The following is a 15,988-nucleotide window of genomic DNA, read 5'->3' as shown; positions in this document are numbered from 1 at the left end:
TCACACATCCTGAGATCCACCAGCACCCTGTACTGGTCATATTGAGGGAGTGGCAAGAGGCTTGAGAGGATCTTCCACATCCTGCTGCATCCCCTGCAAATCCATCTTTCTCATTCCTGGGGCACTGCTCTGCTCTGCAGCTCTGTAGGGAGGGCAGGGGTTTCACAGCAGAGCCACACAGCCAGCCTTGCTGTTGGCCCTAAATATTGCTTGTTGGCCATTTTGTTGTGGTCCAAGGCATGATCCAGTGGATACATCCTGCTGGTCCAGCCCTCCTCATTCCAAACACCCTAAATCCCACCAGGAACACACCGGCATTTGGATTCCAGGGTTGTGTTGCTGTGATTTCCAAGCTAGGTCAGGCAGATGGAGGTGATGAAGGCTCATGACAGCAAAGATGGCTCTTAAGGCCCTGGGACAGAGAATCCTGTGCTATGCAGGTTCCTTGTGCAGACCTGTCCTCCTCCCCACACAGCTGTGGGGATTCACAAAGTGGGATGGGACCCAGGGAGACTGGCTTGCAAAACCTGTCTGGTCCTGCTGGCGGGTCCCACAGCCCAACATCCCCTGGAGGAACCCCCTGCTGCAGGATGCCATCCATCCCATATTTACATGGGCTGAGAGATCCAAACTGGCTGGGGAGGGAGAGGAAACCTCCATGGATCCCGGTGCCTCTGCTTGCCTGCAGGGATACATGAAGCCGCTGAAGCAGCCGGAGAACTCCCTGCTGTGTGACCCTTCGCTGGTGGATGAGATCTTCGACCAGATCCCCGAGCTGCTGGAGCACCACGAGCAGTTCCTGGAGCAGATCCACGACTGTGTGCAGAACTGGCACGAGAAGCAGAAAGTGGGCGACCTCCTGGTGCAGTCGGTAGGTCCTGGTGGGGTGATTCCCCCCAGGAATGCGGGTGTGCCCACTCCTGGGCACCGCCCCAGAGCAGAGGTTTCGGAGCAGGAGGCAGGGGAGTGATGAAAGGATGGGCCAAGCAGGCCTGGGATGGAGAACAGGAGACGATCTCCAGGCCTGCTGTCTGCTTAGCATAAGGGTGGGAGCTGCTGCTCCCGGCTGGCTCTGCAGCTCTGCGTTTCTGCCTCGGGAGCACAAACGTCAGGGCTGAAAAATCGAGGTGGGCGGACAGCGGGTGAGCCCTCCCTGCACCAGCCCAGAGCCAGAGTTAACCCTTGGGGCAGCTTCTTCCAGGCTTTCCCAGTATGCCCATGATCCATGCTGGATCTAACCCTGTTTCTCCCTCCCAGTTCTCCAAGGATGTGCTGGTGAACATCTACTCTGCCTACATTGATAACTTCCTCAATGCCAAGGATGCCGTCAGGATCGCCAAGGAAGCCCGGCCGGCTTTCATGAAGTTCCTGGAGGTGGGTCCTGGTTCCTGTCTCCATAGATCCTGGCCATCATCTAGGCAGGATGAGAGTTAATGGGAGTAAATTTATTGCCAGACTGGGAATTTTCCCCCCACCTTCTTGGTTTTGTTGCAAAGAGGGTCATTGAGATGAACCAGAATCACTCCAGATGGTGTGGAAGGAAGTGATGCCAAACCAAAATGGGTGCTCCTGAGTTGGTGGGAGGCTGTGTCCCACCAAGGGGCCCATCCTTGTCCCTCATGGGTGTCTTGCAGCAAAGCATGCGGGAGAACAAGGAGAAGCAAGCCCTGTCTGACCTGATGATCAAGCCGGTACAGAGGATCCCGCGATACGAGCTGCTGGTGAAGGTGGGTGACACCAGGGTGGCACTGTCACACCAGCAGTGGGGAAGGCTATGGCTCCTCCTCGCCTCTACTCAGCTTTCAGGGCTCTCAGGTGTCTCCTCACCCCTTTTCCCACCCCTTGTCACAAAGTTGATGTCCCCAGGTATGCACATGGCTCTGCTCTCCTGGAGATGGTCACTCTGAGGACAGTCACCCTGCTGCCCCCCCGCTGTGGTCCCTTTATCCTCAGCCTCTCTGCTGGACATGTCCACCCCCTCCTTGGGGCTGGATCCATCCCCAGCAGCCAGAGCAGCCTGGGAGGGGCTGGGACAATGACATTGCCAATGTCCAGGGGCTGGCAGAGGTGACAGCCTGTCTCTGTCCCCGTGGCAGGACCTACTGAAGCACACGCCAGAGGACCACCCCGACCACCCTTTCCTCATCGACGCCCAGCGCAACATCAAGCAAGTGGCCGAGAGGATCAACAAGGGCATGAAGAGCGCGGAGGAGGTGGAGAGGAACGCCCGGATTGTGCAGGAGATCGAGTCCCACATCGAAGGGATGGAGGACGTACGTATGGGGGGCCTTAGATAGGGGTCACTCTTTCCTTCTCCATTAAATGTCCTCATTTCTGCTCTTTCTGGGTCACCCCAGGCTGGGCACTTGTTTTCTCCTTGAGATCCAGCTTTCCCCATCATCATTTGGCCTAGATGGGCTCCTGGGGGTTTGGGAAGGGACTGGGGTCCCAGTTCTAAGCTAGGGGATGCAGGGGCAGGGATAAAGGCCACAGAGCTCCCCACCATGGCTTCCCACCCATGGGTCTCTTTGTCCCCACAGCTCCAGGCTCCGCTCCGCAGGTTCCTGCGCCAGGAGATGGTCGTGGAAGTGGTAAGAGCAGGGGCCATGGGACCACACGCTGGGTGGGGCAGTGGGAGGCTGTGATTGTGGGTCATGGGCCACCTGTGTGCCCATGGGAGGCTATGGATGGATCTACGGATGGATGGATGGATGGAACGGCAAGGCAGCACATGGGGAAACTGAGGCAGGGCCCTCTCCCAGCACTGGCACAGAGGAGGGATGGTCATTAAGCCCCTGGTGTCTCCCTCTGCTCCACAGAAGGCGGTGGGTGGGAAGAAGGACCGCTCCTTCTTCCTCTTCTCGGACCTGCTGGTGTGCACCACGCTGAAACGCAAGTCGGGCTCGCTCCGCCGCAGCTCCATGAGCTTGTGAGTACCACCAGGCCTGGGGACATGCCCTGGGTGTCCCTGCCAGCTGGCCTGGCTTTAGGGGGCTGTGGCTATGGGTGCAGCTCGGCCATCCCCCCCAACCTCCCAGGTACACGGCAGCCAGTGTGATCGACACTGCCAGCAAGTACAAACTGCTCTGGAAGCTGCCCCTGGAGGATGTGGACATTGTCAAAGGTCTGTCACTGCCTGCTGGAGTGTCCCATGTGACCCCCAAAACCACCTGGCTGGCAGTGCCAGGGAGGGTGGGGTTAACGCTGTGTCCCCATGCAGGTGCCTCGCAAGCCACCAACAGGGAGAGCATCCAGAAAAGCATCAGCCGCCTGGATGAAGACCTCAACACGCTGGGGCAAGTCAGCAAGCTGTCAGAGACCCTCAGCTTCCCCCACCAGGTATGGGGATGGCAGCCCTGGAGCTGTCCCCTGGTTGGATACTTTCCCAATGGGACCACACAGGATGTCCTCGGTGAGAGGGGAGAACCTGAGAAGGGCTGGTGGCCATAAACGTTGGGACAGCTGCTAAAGGGTGCCAGGGGATGGACAGAGCGTTATCAAGCACGTGGCTTGTGGTGGCCCGTCCCTGAGAGCTCAAGTGTTGTCCCTGTCCCAAGGGCCTGGATGACGTGATCAAGGACCTGATGGCCGCCATCCACCGGGAGCTGTCGGAGAAGCAATCCCTGTCCTTCAGCATGGCCTTCCCCCCCAACAAGGTGGAGCTCAGCGCCACCAAAGCTGACGGCACCGAGTCCTTCATCTTCGAGTTCCCCAACCCTGACGCCCGGCTCAGCTTCGAGCAAGCCTTTGAGGATGCCAAGAAAAAGCTGGGTAACAGCAGGGAGGGGCGAGGTGGACGTGGTGGTGGGCCTGGCATCCCCCCACCCCGCTTGGGTAGACCCCTTTCCTCCATCACTTCTTGATCCCCCAACCTGATTTTCCCAGCTTCCAGCAAAAACTGCCTGGACCCGGAGTTCCTCAAAGCCATCCCCATCATGAAGACACGGAGTGGGATGCAGGTACTCAAAGTCTGTGTTCAAGCATCCCACAGGTCCTCTCCATCCCAGTGTTCTTGTTACCAGATGCTGACAGCTCCTGCATCGATCCCAAATAACCCAATCTCCTGCTCCCTTGCAGTTCTCCTGTGCTTCTCCCAGCCACGGCAGCCCGGAGAGCTCGCACGAGGTTTGGGTTTGCAACAGCGACGGCTACGTGGGGCAGGTCTGCCTGCTGAGCATCCGCAAGGAGCCCACGGTGGAGGCCTGCATCGCCGTCTGCTCTGCCAGGATCCTCTGCATCGCCTCCGTGCCCGGCCTCAAGCGCACCTATAGGTAGGACACGCCCCGGCCCCGCGGAGCCGGCGAGCGCAGGGCGATGCTGGAGCTGCTTCTCTCCCCTCCCTCCCTCCCTCCCTCCCCGGCGGCGGCAGGGAGCGCACGGAGCCGCTGGGCAGCCCCTCGGCGGAGCTGGGCGTGGCACAGCCGGAGGACGCGGGGCCACAGCCGTGCCTGCACATCTCCATCTCGGGCTCGTCGCTGGAGCTCTCGGAGCCCGTGGACGGCGGCAACAGGGAGCTGGTGCCCTTCGACAGCGATGACACGGACGACGAGTCCTCGCCCAGTCCCTCTGGGACGCTGCAGAGCCAAGCCAGCCACTCCACCATCTCCTCCAGCTTTGGCAGTGAGTCGTCCCCAGCCTCTTGGGGAGAAATACACTTTTTAGCCCCAAAATTATGGGCGGCTCCATTTTCTTGGCCTCTCTGCCTTGTATTCCTCAAGGGAATCTGGAAGTGGAGGCTTTTTGAGCCTGGGAAAAGAGATGTTGAGAGGCATCAGCCCAACAGTGTGGTACTGAGATGGAGGGTTGGGTGAAACCTCATGTGTTTTGGATGGCTCCCTATGCCATTCCCTGGGCTTGACATCACCCGTGGTCTCTTCCCCATGACTTTGGAGTTATGGTCTGACCCATTGTTTCCTCCTCCTCCACAGATGAAGAGATCCCGAGCTGCAAGGAGGCAACAGTGGAGACGACGAGCTCGGAGGAGGAGCAGGAGCCTGGTTTCATGCCCATCACGGGCACCTACGGGCAGAGCCGGCACGGCGAGAGCCCCACGGACGGGCGCGCCCTGCGCCGCTCCAGCCGCGGCTCCTTCACCCGCGGCAGCCTCGAGGACCTCCTCAGCCTCGACCCCGAGGCCCACCAGAGCTCCATGTGGCTGGGCACCGAGGATGGCTGGTACGTCCCCAGGGAGGGAATTCCTACATGGGAAGGATACTGATCCTGGGGGAGCCTCAAGCTTTGCTCTCCTCCTGCAGCATCCACGTGTACCAGTCCTCGGACAACATCCGGAACAGGAAGAACAGCATGAAGATGCAGCACGCTGCCGCAGTCATGTGCATCTTGTAAGTGGGGAAGAGGGATTTTCAGCTCTGGGTGGGGTCAGAGCAGGGGGTTTTGGGGTGGCTGAGCGAGGTTCAGTAGCTGGATGTCAAAGGTGGTTTGTCCCCACAGGTACCTGGATAACCAGGTCTTTGTGTCACTGGCCAATGGGGAGCTCGTCGTGTACCAGCGGGAAGCAGGTGAGGTTGGATTTGGGACATCAAGAATGCAGCCCTAAAGTGGTGGCTGTTGGGGGGTGGCTTGGGCAGCTCCTGGGGGGGATCCTCAGGGTAGCTTCCCTACTTCCACAGAAAGGGACATCCCTGGAGGGATGCTGGAGACACCACACTCAGAGGCAGGTGGAGGTGGGCACCCTTCTCCTGGTCCCTGCCTTCCACGGAACCTCATGGTGGCATCAGTTTATATCCCCTCTGAGAGGTGACCTGGAGAAAGTTGTCTTCAGCCACCACTCCCCATTGTCCATATCGAGCTGGCCTTTTTTTTTTTTTTTTTGGGAACTCCTTAACTACCCACCCCACTCTCCCCACCCTCTCAGGCCGCTTCTGGGACCCCCAAAACTCCAAGTCGCTGTCCCTGGGCTCGCCGGGGAGCCCCATCACCAAGATGGTGGCGGTGGCGGGGAAGCTGTGGTGCGGCTGCCAGAACCGAGTCATCGTCCTCAACACCAGCACGCTGGCACAGGAGGTAGCGCGGGCGGCGGCGGGTGGGGGGCGCGGTGGGAGGCGCGGCGGGCGGCGGAGACATCACCGCTCTGTCCCCCACAGCACACGCTCCAGGTGGGGCAGGACGGCGGGCGCAGCGTCACCTGCATGGTGAGCGCAGGCAGCGGCGTGTGGGTGGCGCTGCAGGGCAGTGCCCAGGTCCGGCTGTACCACGCCACCACCTACGAGCAGCTGGCAGAGGCGGACATCACCCCGCCCGTGCACAAGATGCTCGCCGGTAAGTGACGTGTCTTCTCCGAGCGGGCGCCGGTGCCCCTGGGAAATGCCCTGGAGCATCCGGTGCTGGGAAGTTTAAGGACCTGAGTTTGGGGAAGGAAATGCGAGTCCTTGCACTCGGGTTAGGCAGCTGTGTGATTCCACATGGAAATAGGGCAGCCCTTGGGAAATGGAAAATCGCATGTTGGAAAGGGGCGGTAATCCCGTAATCACCAAATCATGGAATCTCAGAATGGTTTTGGTTGGAAGGGACCTTAAAGATCACTTCATTCCAGGCCATAGGCAGTGACACCCAGGCTGCTCCAAGCCCCATCCCACCTGGCCTTGGACACTTCCAGGGATCCAGGGGCAGCCACAGCTTCTCTGGGCACCCTGTGCCAGGGCCCCACCACCCTCCCAGGGAGGAATTCCTTCCCAATATCCCATCTAACCCTGCCTTTGCCCCTTGTCCTATCAACCCCATGTAATGCCACCAGACGGGGAGGGGTTGTGAGGTCCTTTCCCCATGTCCCAAGTGCCGCAGATACCCCTGGAGATGGATCCCTGTGGGGGGTTGTGGGGCAGGATAAGGCACTGATGCCCAGGATGCTCGGCAGGCTCGGATGCCATTATCCGGCAGCACAAGGCCGCCTGCCTGCGGATCACGGCGCTCTTGGTGTGCAAGGACTTGCTGTGGATCGGGACCAGCGCCGGCGTGGTGCTGACGCTGTCGGTGTCGGCCAAGGCAGCGCCCACGCTGGTGGGGCTGTCCCAGGGCCACACCGGCCACGTGCGCTTCCTGACGGCCATCGAGCTGCCTGACGGCTTTGACCTGCTCTTCCCACTGCCCAGGGACACGGGTAGGTGGGGGGGCTGCCGTGGCCCACTCGTGGCACGGCTCAGGAGCAGGGCACAGTGTTTGTGGGGCTGGGAATAGCTGGACTGGGGGACCAGGAGTAGCCTTGAAATGTTGGAGTGTCCTTTCCATTCTTGCCGTGTTAAAATCCAGGGTGAAAAACTGGCAGGGGAGGGTGAGGGAAACTGGGTGCTAAAGTGCCCTCTACCAGCATGAGCAACCCCAGATTTCCCAGGGAGATCCAAATTCCCGCGGTGTCACCCAGCCCAGCTCTGAGGCGGGGGTGGGATGGGGAGGAGAAGGAGATGGGGTGGGGGCTAGAGGTTTTGAAGGGAGAAGCTACACATGGGTTCCAGAGGCCATTTTGGAGTGGGAGGGGCTGTTGGGATGAGAGGAGGTGTTTTGGGGCCAGGATGCGGTGCCTGGGGAAGCGGTGGAGGGTTGATGCTGGCGGGGTCTGGCGGGGCCCGGCGGAGCTGTGGGTACACAGGTGACAGCATTTGGGGTTCTGCGCTGGGCAGGGGCCGAGAAGCCGAGCGAGGCCGAGAAGCGAGACCCGTCCCGCCCGCGCGGCCCCGCCCTGGCCCTGTCCAAGCCCAAGATGTTGGTGATCAGCGGCGGGGACGGCTACGAGGATTTCCGGCTGACCAGCAGCAGCGAGACCGTGGGCCGGGACGACAGCACCAACCACCTCCTCCTCTGGAGAGCGTGACCCCCCCCACGGGCAGGAACGGGGGGTGCTGGCCCCCCTGTGTGCCCGCCGCCCCCCGCCCCAGCACCTCTCATCTCCAGCCCGGCTGCTCTCTGTGTGCTCGGGGCTGGGGGGATGAGCCCCCGGCCGCCGCACTGGACTCGGGGGGGACACGCAGCGCTTGGGGGGCCTCCAGAAGATGGGGAGGGGGCGGGGGTTTGCTTGGGAAGGCGCCGCGGAGGAGGAAGAGGAGGAGGAGGACGTTAGCGAGCATCCCCGGGGACCGGCCGGGGGATGCCCGACAGCCGGGAACCCGCCTTGCTCTCCGGTTTTGTGTGTGCCTGCTTCACGGGGCGGGGGGGCGCGGGCCTGGCCCCCTCCCCGGGACCCCAGGGACAATCCGCCCGCGGTGTCCCCCCCCGGCCCGGGTCTCCCGCTAACCCGCTCGCTCCATCGCCAGCACCCAGACAGCTCTGTTCGTTTGTTCGTTTGTTTTAAATATATATATATATATTATATATATATAAACATCCTTATTTATTTGGGGGGTTGCGGGGCTCGGGGGTGTCATCACCGCGCTGCCAGCCCCTCCGCTCCCAAGCTGAGGGGTTAAAACTTCCCGGGGTGGAGCTGGACCACGCTGGGGGAGGGGGGGAGCTGATGCAGGGGAGGAGGGAAGGAAATTTGGGTGTCGCCCCCCCTCCTTCTCTGTGATTCCCAGTGGGATTTTGCAGCCTGGGAAGTGGGATGAAGGCGCTGCTGCCATTTGAAGCATCTCTGGATGAGAACAGTGATCTTCACGTTCCCCGCCAGCCACCAGGGCTGTCCCCCCCCCTTACAGTGGAGTGACAGTGTGGGGGACCCTAAAAATGAGACTGTGCTGGACCAACCCTCCCCCATTTGCCCTTTTTCTCGCCGTTTTCCTGCTTTGACCTCAGGATCCAGGCAAGATCAGTGCTCCCAGATTGGGCCATCCCGTTGTCCCCATGGGAGACGTGACAATCGTGGTGGCAGGGATGAATCAGGGTGTCCCCAATCCCACACAGCTGGGTGAGTGACAGGAATGCTGCCATCCCACATGGAGCCATCCGTCTGTCCGTCAGCGGGGCGAGTGGGTGTCTGCTATAATTGGCATGATGAGGATATTTTGGGAAAGGAGCGGGGGGGGGGGAGGGATTTCGGTCACTTGGGGGCTCTTTGTTATTAAAGGTCACCCGTGGCAGAATGATCCCAGCGTGGTCTCATCCTTCACCTTGGGATGGGGTGGTGGGGACAGGGTGAGGACGGGCACGGCTCCCACCACCCACTGGTGTCACTGGGAATGTCACCCACTGGTGCCACTGGTGGGGAGGAAGAAATCCTTTCCACCACTGGGGTGCAGTTATTCTGTCCCGGATAACCCTGAGGTGGATATCAGGATATCCAGTCCTTGTGCCGTAGAGCATGGGGATGTGACACTCCCCGGGTGGACAAACAGGGAGTTTGGGAAATCCCAAAACTGGGTTTTCCTGGGGAAAACCGAGGGGAATAGAGAAAACACCAGGGCTGACGACGACTGGGTGTCCCCACTGTGGGAAAACTGTCCCCTAGGGAAGAGGACAAGGCGTGGTGTGCTGTAGGACAGGTAGGAAAGCAGGTATGAAAATAACACCCATGGGTGTCCCCTGCGAGCCCACACGGGGAAAAAAAAAACCCCTTTTTTTCTTTTTTTCTTTTTTTTAAATTCCTGCTGGGCAGGCAAAACCCACTCAGATCTGGTTGTTCCCGTTTTCCCCCAACCCGCCCCGCGGGTGGGATAAAGCCCATCCCAAATCCCGGCCGCAATTCCCGCAGTTCCCGCTGCGGCCGGGAGGTGGCGTTGCCGCGGGGCCCGCGGGGGGCGTGGCCAGACACATCAGGGGCGTGGTCTCTGCGTGTGACGTCACGGAACGGGGCGGGGCCTGCGCGGCCGCGCTCCCGCGGGTTCATTCATAAGGAGGAGGCGCGACCGACGGGGCGGCCCCGGGGGGAGCCCGGGGGCTCTGCGGTGGGGACAGGTAGGGGACACCCCGGCATAGGGACACCCCCTCTGCCCGGGGGGGCTCGGGTTATTCCCCCTTAAAGGGTTATTCCCCGTGGGGGGTCTGGGGTCGGGGTTTCCGCAGCTTTGCCTTGTGCGAGGAGGGGGGATCTGGTGCTTTTTGGGATGCTCGACCCCCGCTTTGCGCTGAAGAAGGTGGGCAGTGTTTTTGTCTTGGCCTTATCCCTAAAGCAGGGCTTTGGGCTTTGGGGGAGCTCCGCCTGGAGCGGGGTGCGCTGGGAGAGCCCGGCGGGTCCGGGAGCTGCGGCTGCTGCAGCGCCAAAGTAGGTTAAAATAAAGGGTGGAGAGGAGAAAAAGTAGGTTAAGGAATGCTCAGCAGCAGCTGCCTAGGAAAAGAGGTAGGAGCCCTGTCGGATCTCTTTTTTTTTTTTTTTTTTTTTCTTTCTTTTTTTTTTTTCTTTCTTTTTTTTTTTTTTTTTTTGCGGAGCTGGAAAATCCCAGGGCTCGGGGCCAAAGGGCCGGAGATGCTGCGGATGCTGCGGCGCGGGGCTGCACCCGGGACGTGCCGCTGCCGGGGCCGGGCGCCATCCCAGCGCTTCCCCCGGCATCATTTGACTCAAACGCTGGAATTCTGTGTTGGCCTCGGTTGTCCCCACAGCTCCGGTGGGGCTGCGGCAATACCGAGTTTCGCTCCATCTGCCGGACAATCCCCTCCTTGTCCAAGGCTGTCTCCAGCAGCTGCTCCCCGAAGTTTTTTCGAACAGTTGCTCCTTTTTCCCCTCTGCCTGCCGGAGCCATCGGCTGAAATCCTGTTCCCCCACGGGGAGGGGAAGCCCTCGCTGGAATCCCAGCGGGCAGTTTTAGGTTACAGGTTATGCTAAGGACGGCTGGGAATAAAATGCTCATGTGATCCCCAGGGATCAGAGGAGGTTTCCAAAACCAAGTCGCCTCTCCTGGTGTGTTGGCATTGATGCCCCAGTCAGGTGGGGCCCGGGGCTGGTGGGGCTTGGAGTGTCCCCAAAAGCAGCCAGGTCTGGCACTGGTGGGGTTATTTTTGGTTTCCCCCGGTCCTTGGAGGGGCAAATTCTATCGATTTTAGGAGTGTGTCAGGGCAGCTGGGCTTCCCAGCATCACCAGCTGAGGATTTGTGCCTGAATACCCCATCTCCACTTGGGATGGCCCCAAGCTGCCCCCAAAAGCAGGTGCTGCATCCTGGGCAGAGCTCCAGTGCCAGGCAGGAGCTGGCACCCTCTGCTCCCTGCACCTCCTGCATCCCCATGGCAGCATTTTGTTCAGCTGAGGGATGCCCTTAATCCTTGGATTAAGCTTGGCCTCAAATCAGCTTTACCCCTGCTCCTGGTGGTGCTTGGCTCCAGTTATCATGATCTGGAATGCTCTGGTGAGCCAGGATGCTCGTGGTCCCTCAGGACCTTCCTGTTCCCTCCTGAGGCCATTTCTTCCCCAGCAGAGCCGGTCCCCAGACATCTCAGTGTGTTCCTCAAGTGCTTGAATTGCACAGCCCCAGAGAATTAAAGTGCTTCATGTTAGGTTTAAACTGGAGTTTTATTGGATTATAGGGTGGAGAGCTTGCCCAGGTATCACCATCCCTTCATGCTCGAGGGGCACATTCCCAATCCCAGGGGGATTCAGGAGCTGGGCTGGCCAGCTCCATGCCAGTGTCCTGAAGGAGTGCTCCTGTACTGGGAGCTGCTGGAGGGAACTGGAGTACAGAGGATGCTCCTTTTGGGTTCTGCCATCATGTCCCAGCTCACATCCTGTAAACACCCGGCTCATCCCGGGACCCCCCTCAGGTGTAATTAGCTGCATCTCGGGGTGCTGCTGGCCACTAATTAGGAGAAACTCGTCAGGCACAGGCTGTAATGAAGCTCTGCTGGGGCTCTCACAGGACCGTGACGACCAGGGGGGAATTTCCATGCGGGTGGCAGGATTTCCATGCAGGCAGCAGGATTTCCATGCGGAGGCTGGATCCGGGTTTGGATTATTATTTATTTTTTCCTTCCTTTCCCCTGTGCTGTCAGCATAGATTTTAATTTTAACAACCAATTGCTGAGCCTGTAGAGGGGGGATGAGACTCTGGGAAACACCTCTTGTTTTGTTTGAGTTTTTATTTAAATATTCTTTAATTTTTTTTTTTTAGTGACTTCATTTCCTTGTGACAGAGGCAAAAGGATTTCCTCCGGAGCAGGAAAAACCTTTCTTTAACTTTATTTAGCATCATCTGCTCCTTGGATGAATGGTGTGACTCCACTGCTGAGGTTGGTCCCTCTCCAGTTTGGGATGGAGCTGGGATCTCCAAGGGAAGGCTGATGCTGGGCACTCCATAAAAACTCCAAAAAAACTTTCTAGGAGATAGTTCAGGACTGCTGCTGTAGGGATATTTAGGCAGATGCCTTGCAGCATCCCAGAAGGGAGAAAAAGGGCTCCCAAATAACTTTTTCCAGTGGGATTTTCCCTGGATGATGACTCTGGTGCTCCCCCTTGGGCAGGTCTCCCCGGGTGATGAAGAGCAGCGGGATGCACTGGTGGCTTGTCACTGTCCTGGGGGTGAGTATGTCTCGTCTATCCCATCCCATCCCATCCCATCCCATCCCATCCCATCCCATCCCATCCCATCCCATCCCATCCCATCCCATCCCATCCCATCCCATCCCATCCCTCTGCTTCTCTGATGCTCAAACACCACAACATCACCGTACAGGACATGGGGATGGGTTTGCATCCATCGTGGTGCATCCAGTGAGTTCTCCTCCCTCACCCCACTGGAGGAGGCCGTCGCTGGCCGTGCTGCAGCGATGGCATCACCTGTGTCAGGGTGGCCCCGGGGCCACAGGGCGGGGGAGCCGCACAGCCGGCCCTGAGCGCTCTGATCCTCCCGCAGGTGCTGAGTGGACGCGCCCCGGGGCAGGGGACAGGGAGGTGCCCGCCCGGAGAGGAGCCCACCGGGGTAAGCCGAGCCCACCTGCGGCCGGAGGGAGGCTGCGGGTCCCGCCCGCCGCTCACCCCCCTTTCCCTCACCGCAGGATCCAGCGGGGACGTGCCGCGCTTGTCCCCCCGGCACCTTCTCGCTGGGGGACGCGCCCTGCGCCGCCCACACCCAGTGCCGGGCCGGGAACAGGGTCCTGGTGGCCGCGGGGACGGCGGCGAGCGACAGCCGGTGCGGAGCCTGCCTGCCGGGGTGAGCCCAGCCGGGGAAAGCCCAGCCCAGCCCCGCCCGGGCTCGGGGCCGCGTCCTGACCCTCCCCTCCCACCCCGCAGGTTTCACAGCCCTGGAGGGGAGAGGGAGCCCCGGGGCCGGTGCCTGCCCTGCGCCGCTGCTCCCCGCAGCACCCCGGGGTGCCCAGGTGGGTGCTGGAGCTGGAGGTGTCACCCCAGGGCCGGGGGTGATGGAGGAGCTTGTGCCGGCCCTCGGCCCGGGGACGCCACAGGGTGTGTGTCCTTTGGGATGGGGCACGGTGTCCTGCCAGGATGTGGCATCTGAGGGCACCTCTGCTCATGGCACAAGCAGCTTCTGCCTTGCTGGGGCCCAAGCCTGGTGCAGGGCTCCTGGGGAAATGGGATTTAATGCCAACAAAGCCCCTCTCTGAGGCTGATCCCGCTCCTCCCTGCAGGCCGGCGGCGAGCCCGCAGCCCCGAAATGCCGGGCCGGGCACCGGGAACCAACGGGACACGGGTGACCCTGCTGGGTGAGGAAGAGGAGGAGGAGGCAGCAGCAGCACAGGCAGCCGTGCTGACCATCGTGCCGGTCTTCTGTGCCATGGGATTGTTGGGAATCCTGGTCTGCAACCTGCTGAAGAAGAGGGGTTATCACTGCACCGCCAGCAAGGAGCCCCAGCCCGGTGGCACCGGTGAGCCCTGGTTGTGCCATGACAGCTATGGTGATCCCACACCTTGCTCAGCCCATTCCCATGGCTTCTTGTCCTCCTTGTCCCAGGGCATCCTGCTTGTCCTTGGGGTGCTTTATCCCCCATCACTGAGTTTTCCCTCACTTTCCCAACTTCTGCTTCCAGGTCCCAGCTCCATCTACCAGCTGGAGGATGCCAATGAGGACACCATCGGGGTGCTGGTGCGGCTGATCACGGAGAAGAAAGGTCAGGGGGTCCCTGGGAAGGGGAGGAGGGGGTGACCTGGTCCAGAGCCCTGTGACCCCCAACTCCTTGGTGTCCTCCCACACACAGAAAACGCAGCGGCGCTGGAGGAGCTGCTGAAGGAGCATCAGAGGCAACAGCAGATGCCACCGAGCTCTGCCCCCCTCAATAAGTAAGGCTCCCCTAAGGACCCTCCATGGTGGGACCAAGTCCATGCTGATGGCATTTCCCCCTTCCCCAGGCTGCACCTCCTGCCTCAGTTTCCCCCGGCCTGCCACCACCAGCAGCACCTGCACACGGTGCAGGGACCAGCCCCATGTGCCCGCTGCAGCCAGAAGTGGCCTGAGGTGCTGCCATCGCTCAGTGCCACCAAAGCCCCCAAACCCGGAGCTCATCCCAGCGAGGTGACCATCCTCTCCATCGGCAGGTAAGCAGGGACAGCCCCCTGTGTGTGCCCCCTCTGCAGGGCGGGGACAGGCTGATGTGATGCTCCCCCACAGGTTTCGGGTGTCCCGGATCCCTGAGGTGAGGAGCGAGGCAGTGGGGGAGCCCCTCCGTGGTCCCCTCCCCGCCGGCAGCGGGATGTGACCCCTGGGATGGAACAGCACCCATGAGGTGAGGGGGTGTGGAGGGAGGGTGTGAGGAGCCCTGGGCTCCTTCCTGGACAAAGGAGTTGTGGAGGCTGGAAAATGGAGCATTAACACTGTAGGGACACAGCGTGGGGACAGTGAGGCAGGAGGGAGGGGGTGTCTCTTGCTGCAGGCTGCTGGCAGGGCCTGGCACGGGGTGGCACGGCCGGGGGCTGCTCCGTGACTCATGGGCAGCTGCACGGGCTCATGTGCCCTCGCTCACGTCCCCGTGTCCTCTCCTCCAGCAGCGCTGCTGCTGTGACCATCCAGCTCTGGGCGCCTCCTGACATGGACATTTGAAGGGCTGGAGCATGTCCTGGGCAGGGAATGGAGTTGGGAAGGGGCTGGAGCACCAGGAGAGGCTGAGGGAGCTGGGAAAGGAGCTCAGCCTGGAGAAAAGGAGGCTCAGGGGGGACCTTGTGGCTCTGCACAGCTCCCTGACAGGAGGGGAGAGCCAGGGGGGTCGGGCTCTGCTCCCAGGGAAAAGGGACAGGACAAGGGGAAACAGCCTCAAGAAACTGTGCCAGGGGAGGTTTGAGCTGGGGAGTGACAGCCATGAGTGACCCCGAGTGGCTCCTGCCACCTTGGGTGTTGCAAAGGGGCCAATCCAGGCTCACCTGTGGTCCATCCCTTGTCCTTCACAGAAGGCACCTGGCCTGGGGGCTGCCTCAGGGGTCAGTGACACCCACAAAGACCCCGTGGAGGGGATGGAGGACACTGGGCATTGTGTGAAAGCCAGTCCCGCTCAGAGCGGCCAAGTGCTGGAGGTGGCAGCTCAGCTTCTGCTCCTGCCACCAAGGTGTCCAACAGCAGCACAGCAAATCCAGCATCTTGCTCGGCTGGTGAGAAGGATTCTCTGTCCTGAGGCCTGATGGTGGCCACGGTGTGGTGGCCTGATGGACAGTAACTCCAGGAGCTGCGATGCCGGTGAAGGTGGCCACAGGAACCATCATCTCTGGGAACCATGCTGCCACAACACAGCTCTGCTGGAAGCACAGAGGACACTGGATGCCATTTCATGGTCACCCTCTGAGTCTGTTGAACTCTCCAGGACCATCATTAACTCCTGATTTTCCTCCATCACCTGGTGCCAGCGCTAAGCATCACAGGATAATGAATCACTGGATCGCGGAATGACTCCCCCCTTCCCAACAACCCAGCTGGGGCATGGATTGCTCTGGGCAAAGCTGGTCTCCTGCATCCACCCATCCATCCTCTCTCCAAAGTCTCAGTTCAGGAGCGCACGGTGGTGATGTTCACCATGAAGATCACACATCTCACTTTCCATAGGAATTGCTTCCATGGGATCACGCTGGCTTGGCAATGTTGGGATCACGGGGATAACCCACCCAAGGTTGGGTTGGAGACCATCAACCTCAACCATCCACCCAAAAAAGGGTTTGTGGCTGGTCCCATTCACCTGTCCGCG

The 15,988-nt window shown here is 60.4% G+C and overlaps 2 protein-coding genes across 2 annotated transcripts in view; both read left to right on the top strand.

Annotated features, from left to right (window-relative positions):
- The window catches only part of ARHGEF17 (Rho guanine nucleotide exchange factor 17), a 31,543-nt gene extending 22,602 nt beyond the window's left edge, over nt 1-8,941 (top strand). The window contains exons 3-21 of the mRNA XM_083854831.1: nt 689-871; nt 1,258-1,374; nt 1,635-1,727; nt 2,097-2,273; nt 2,541-2,591; nt 2,820-2,929; nt 3,039-3,124; nt 3,221-3,339; nt 3,558-3,771; nt 3,886-3,959; nt 4,078-4,271; nt 4,370-4,620; nt 4,929-5,175; nt 5,256-5,342; nt 5,452-5,519; nt 5,876-6,024; nt 6,105-6,279; nt 6,875-7,117; nt 7,635-8,941. Of these exons, the coding sequence (XP_083710957.1) occupies nt 689-871; nt 1,258-1,374; nt 1,635-1,727; nt 2,097-2,273; nt 2,541-2,591; nt 2,820-2,929; nt 3,039-3,124; nt 3,221-3,339; nt 3,558-3,771; nt 3,886-3,959; nt 4,078-4,271; nt 4,370-4,620; nt 4,929-5,175; nt 5,256-5,342; nt 5,452-5,519; nt 5,876-6,024; nt 6,105-6,279; nt 6,875-7,117; nt 7,635-7,825 (2,829 nt within the window). The 3' untranslated portion in view covers nt 7,826-8,941. The remainder of the gene's footprint in view (nt 1-688; nt 872-1,257; nt 1,375-1,634; nt 1,728-2,096; nt 2,274-2,540; nt 2,592-2,819; nt 2,930-3,038; nt 3,125-3,220; nt 3,340-3,557; nt 3,772-3,885; nt 3,960-4,077; nt 4,272-4,369; nt 4,621-4,928; nt 5,176-5,255; nt 5,343-5,451; nt 5,520-5,875; nt 6,025-6,104; nt 6,280-6,874; nt 7,118-7,634) is intronic.
- Nucleotides 8,942-11,450: 2,509 nt separating this feature from the next.
- On the top strand, nt 11,451-15,943 carry RELT (RELT TNF receptor). Its single transcript, XM_083855323.1, has 11 exons — nt 11,451-12,100; nt 12,332-12,389; nt 12,724-12,789; nt 12,866-13,020; nt 13,101-13,186; nt 13,454-13,690; nt 13,853-13,933; nt 14,021-14,102; nt 14,172-14,357; nt 14,431-14,545; nt 15,204-15,943. Exons 1-10 carry the CDS (start codon nt 12,075-12,077, stop codon nt 14,516-14,518), a joined length of 1,065 nt encoding a protein of 354 aa, XP_083711449.1. The 5' UTR covers nt 11,451-12,074; the 3' UTR covers nt 14,519-14,545; nt 15,204-15,943.
- The last annotated feature ends 45 nt before the right edge of the window (nt 15,944-15,988 follow it).

The sequence above is a fragment of the Zosterops lateralis genome (assembly GCF_965231275.1).
Source record: "Zosterops lateralis genome assembly, chromosome: 2".
NCBI lineage: Eukaryota > Metazoa > Chordata > Aves > Passeriformes > Zosteropidae > Zosterops > Zosterops lateralis.
The sequence above is the reverse complement of the archived record's forward strand: the minus strand, read 5'-3'. Positions and strand labels throughout refer to the sequence as shown.

Excerpts from the sequence above, each read along its gene's own strand:
- RELT (XM_083855323.1), top strand. The coding sequence starts at position 12,075 with ATGAATGGTGTGACTCCACTGCTGAG. Across the intron at positions 12,390-12,723 it reads GGCTTGTCACTGTCCTGGGG|GTGCTGAGTGGACGCGCCCC; the intron begins GTGAGTATGTCT and ends ATCCTCCCGCAG. Across the intron at positions 13,021-13,100 it reads TGCGGAGCCTGCCTGCCGGG|GTTTCACAGCCCTGGAGGGG; the intron begins GTGAGCCCAGCC and ends CCCACCCCGCAG.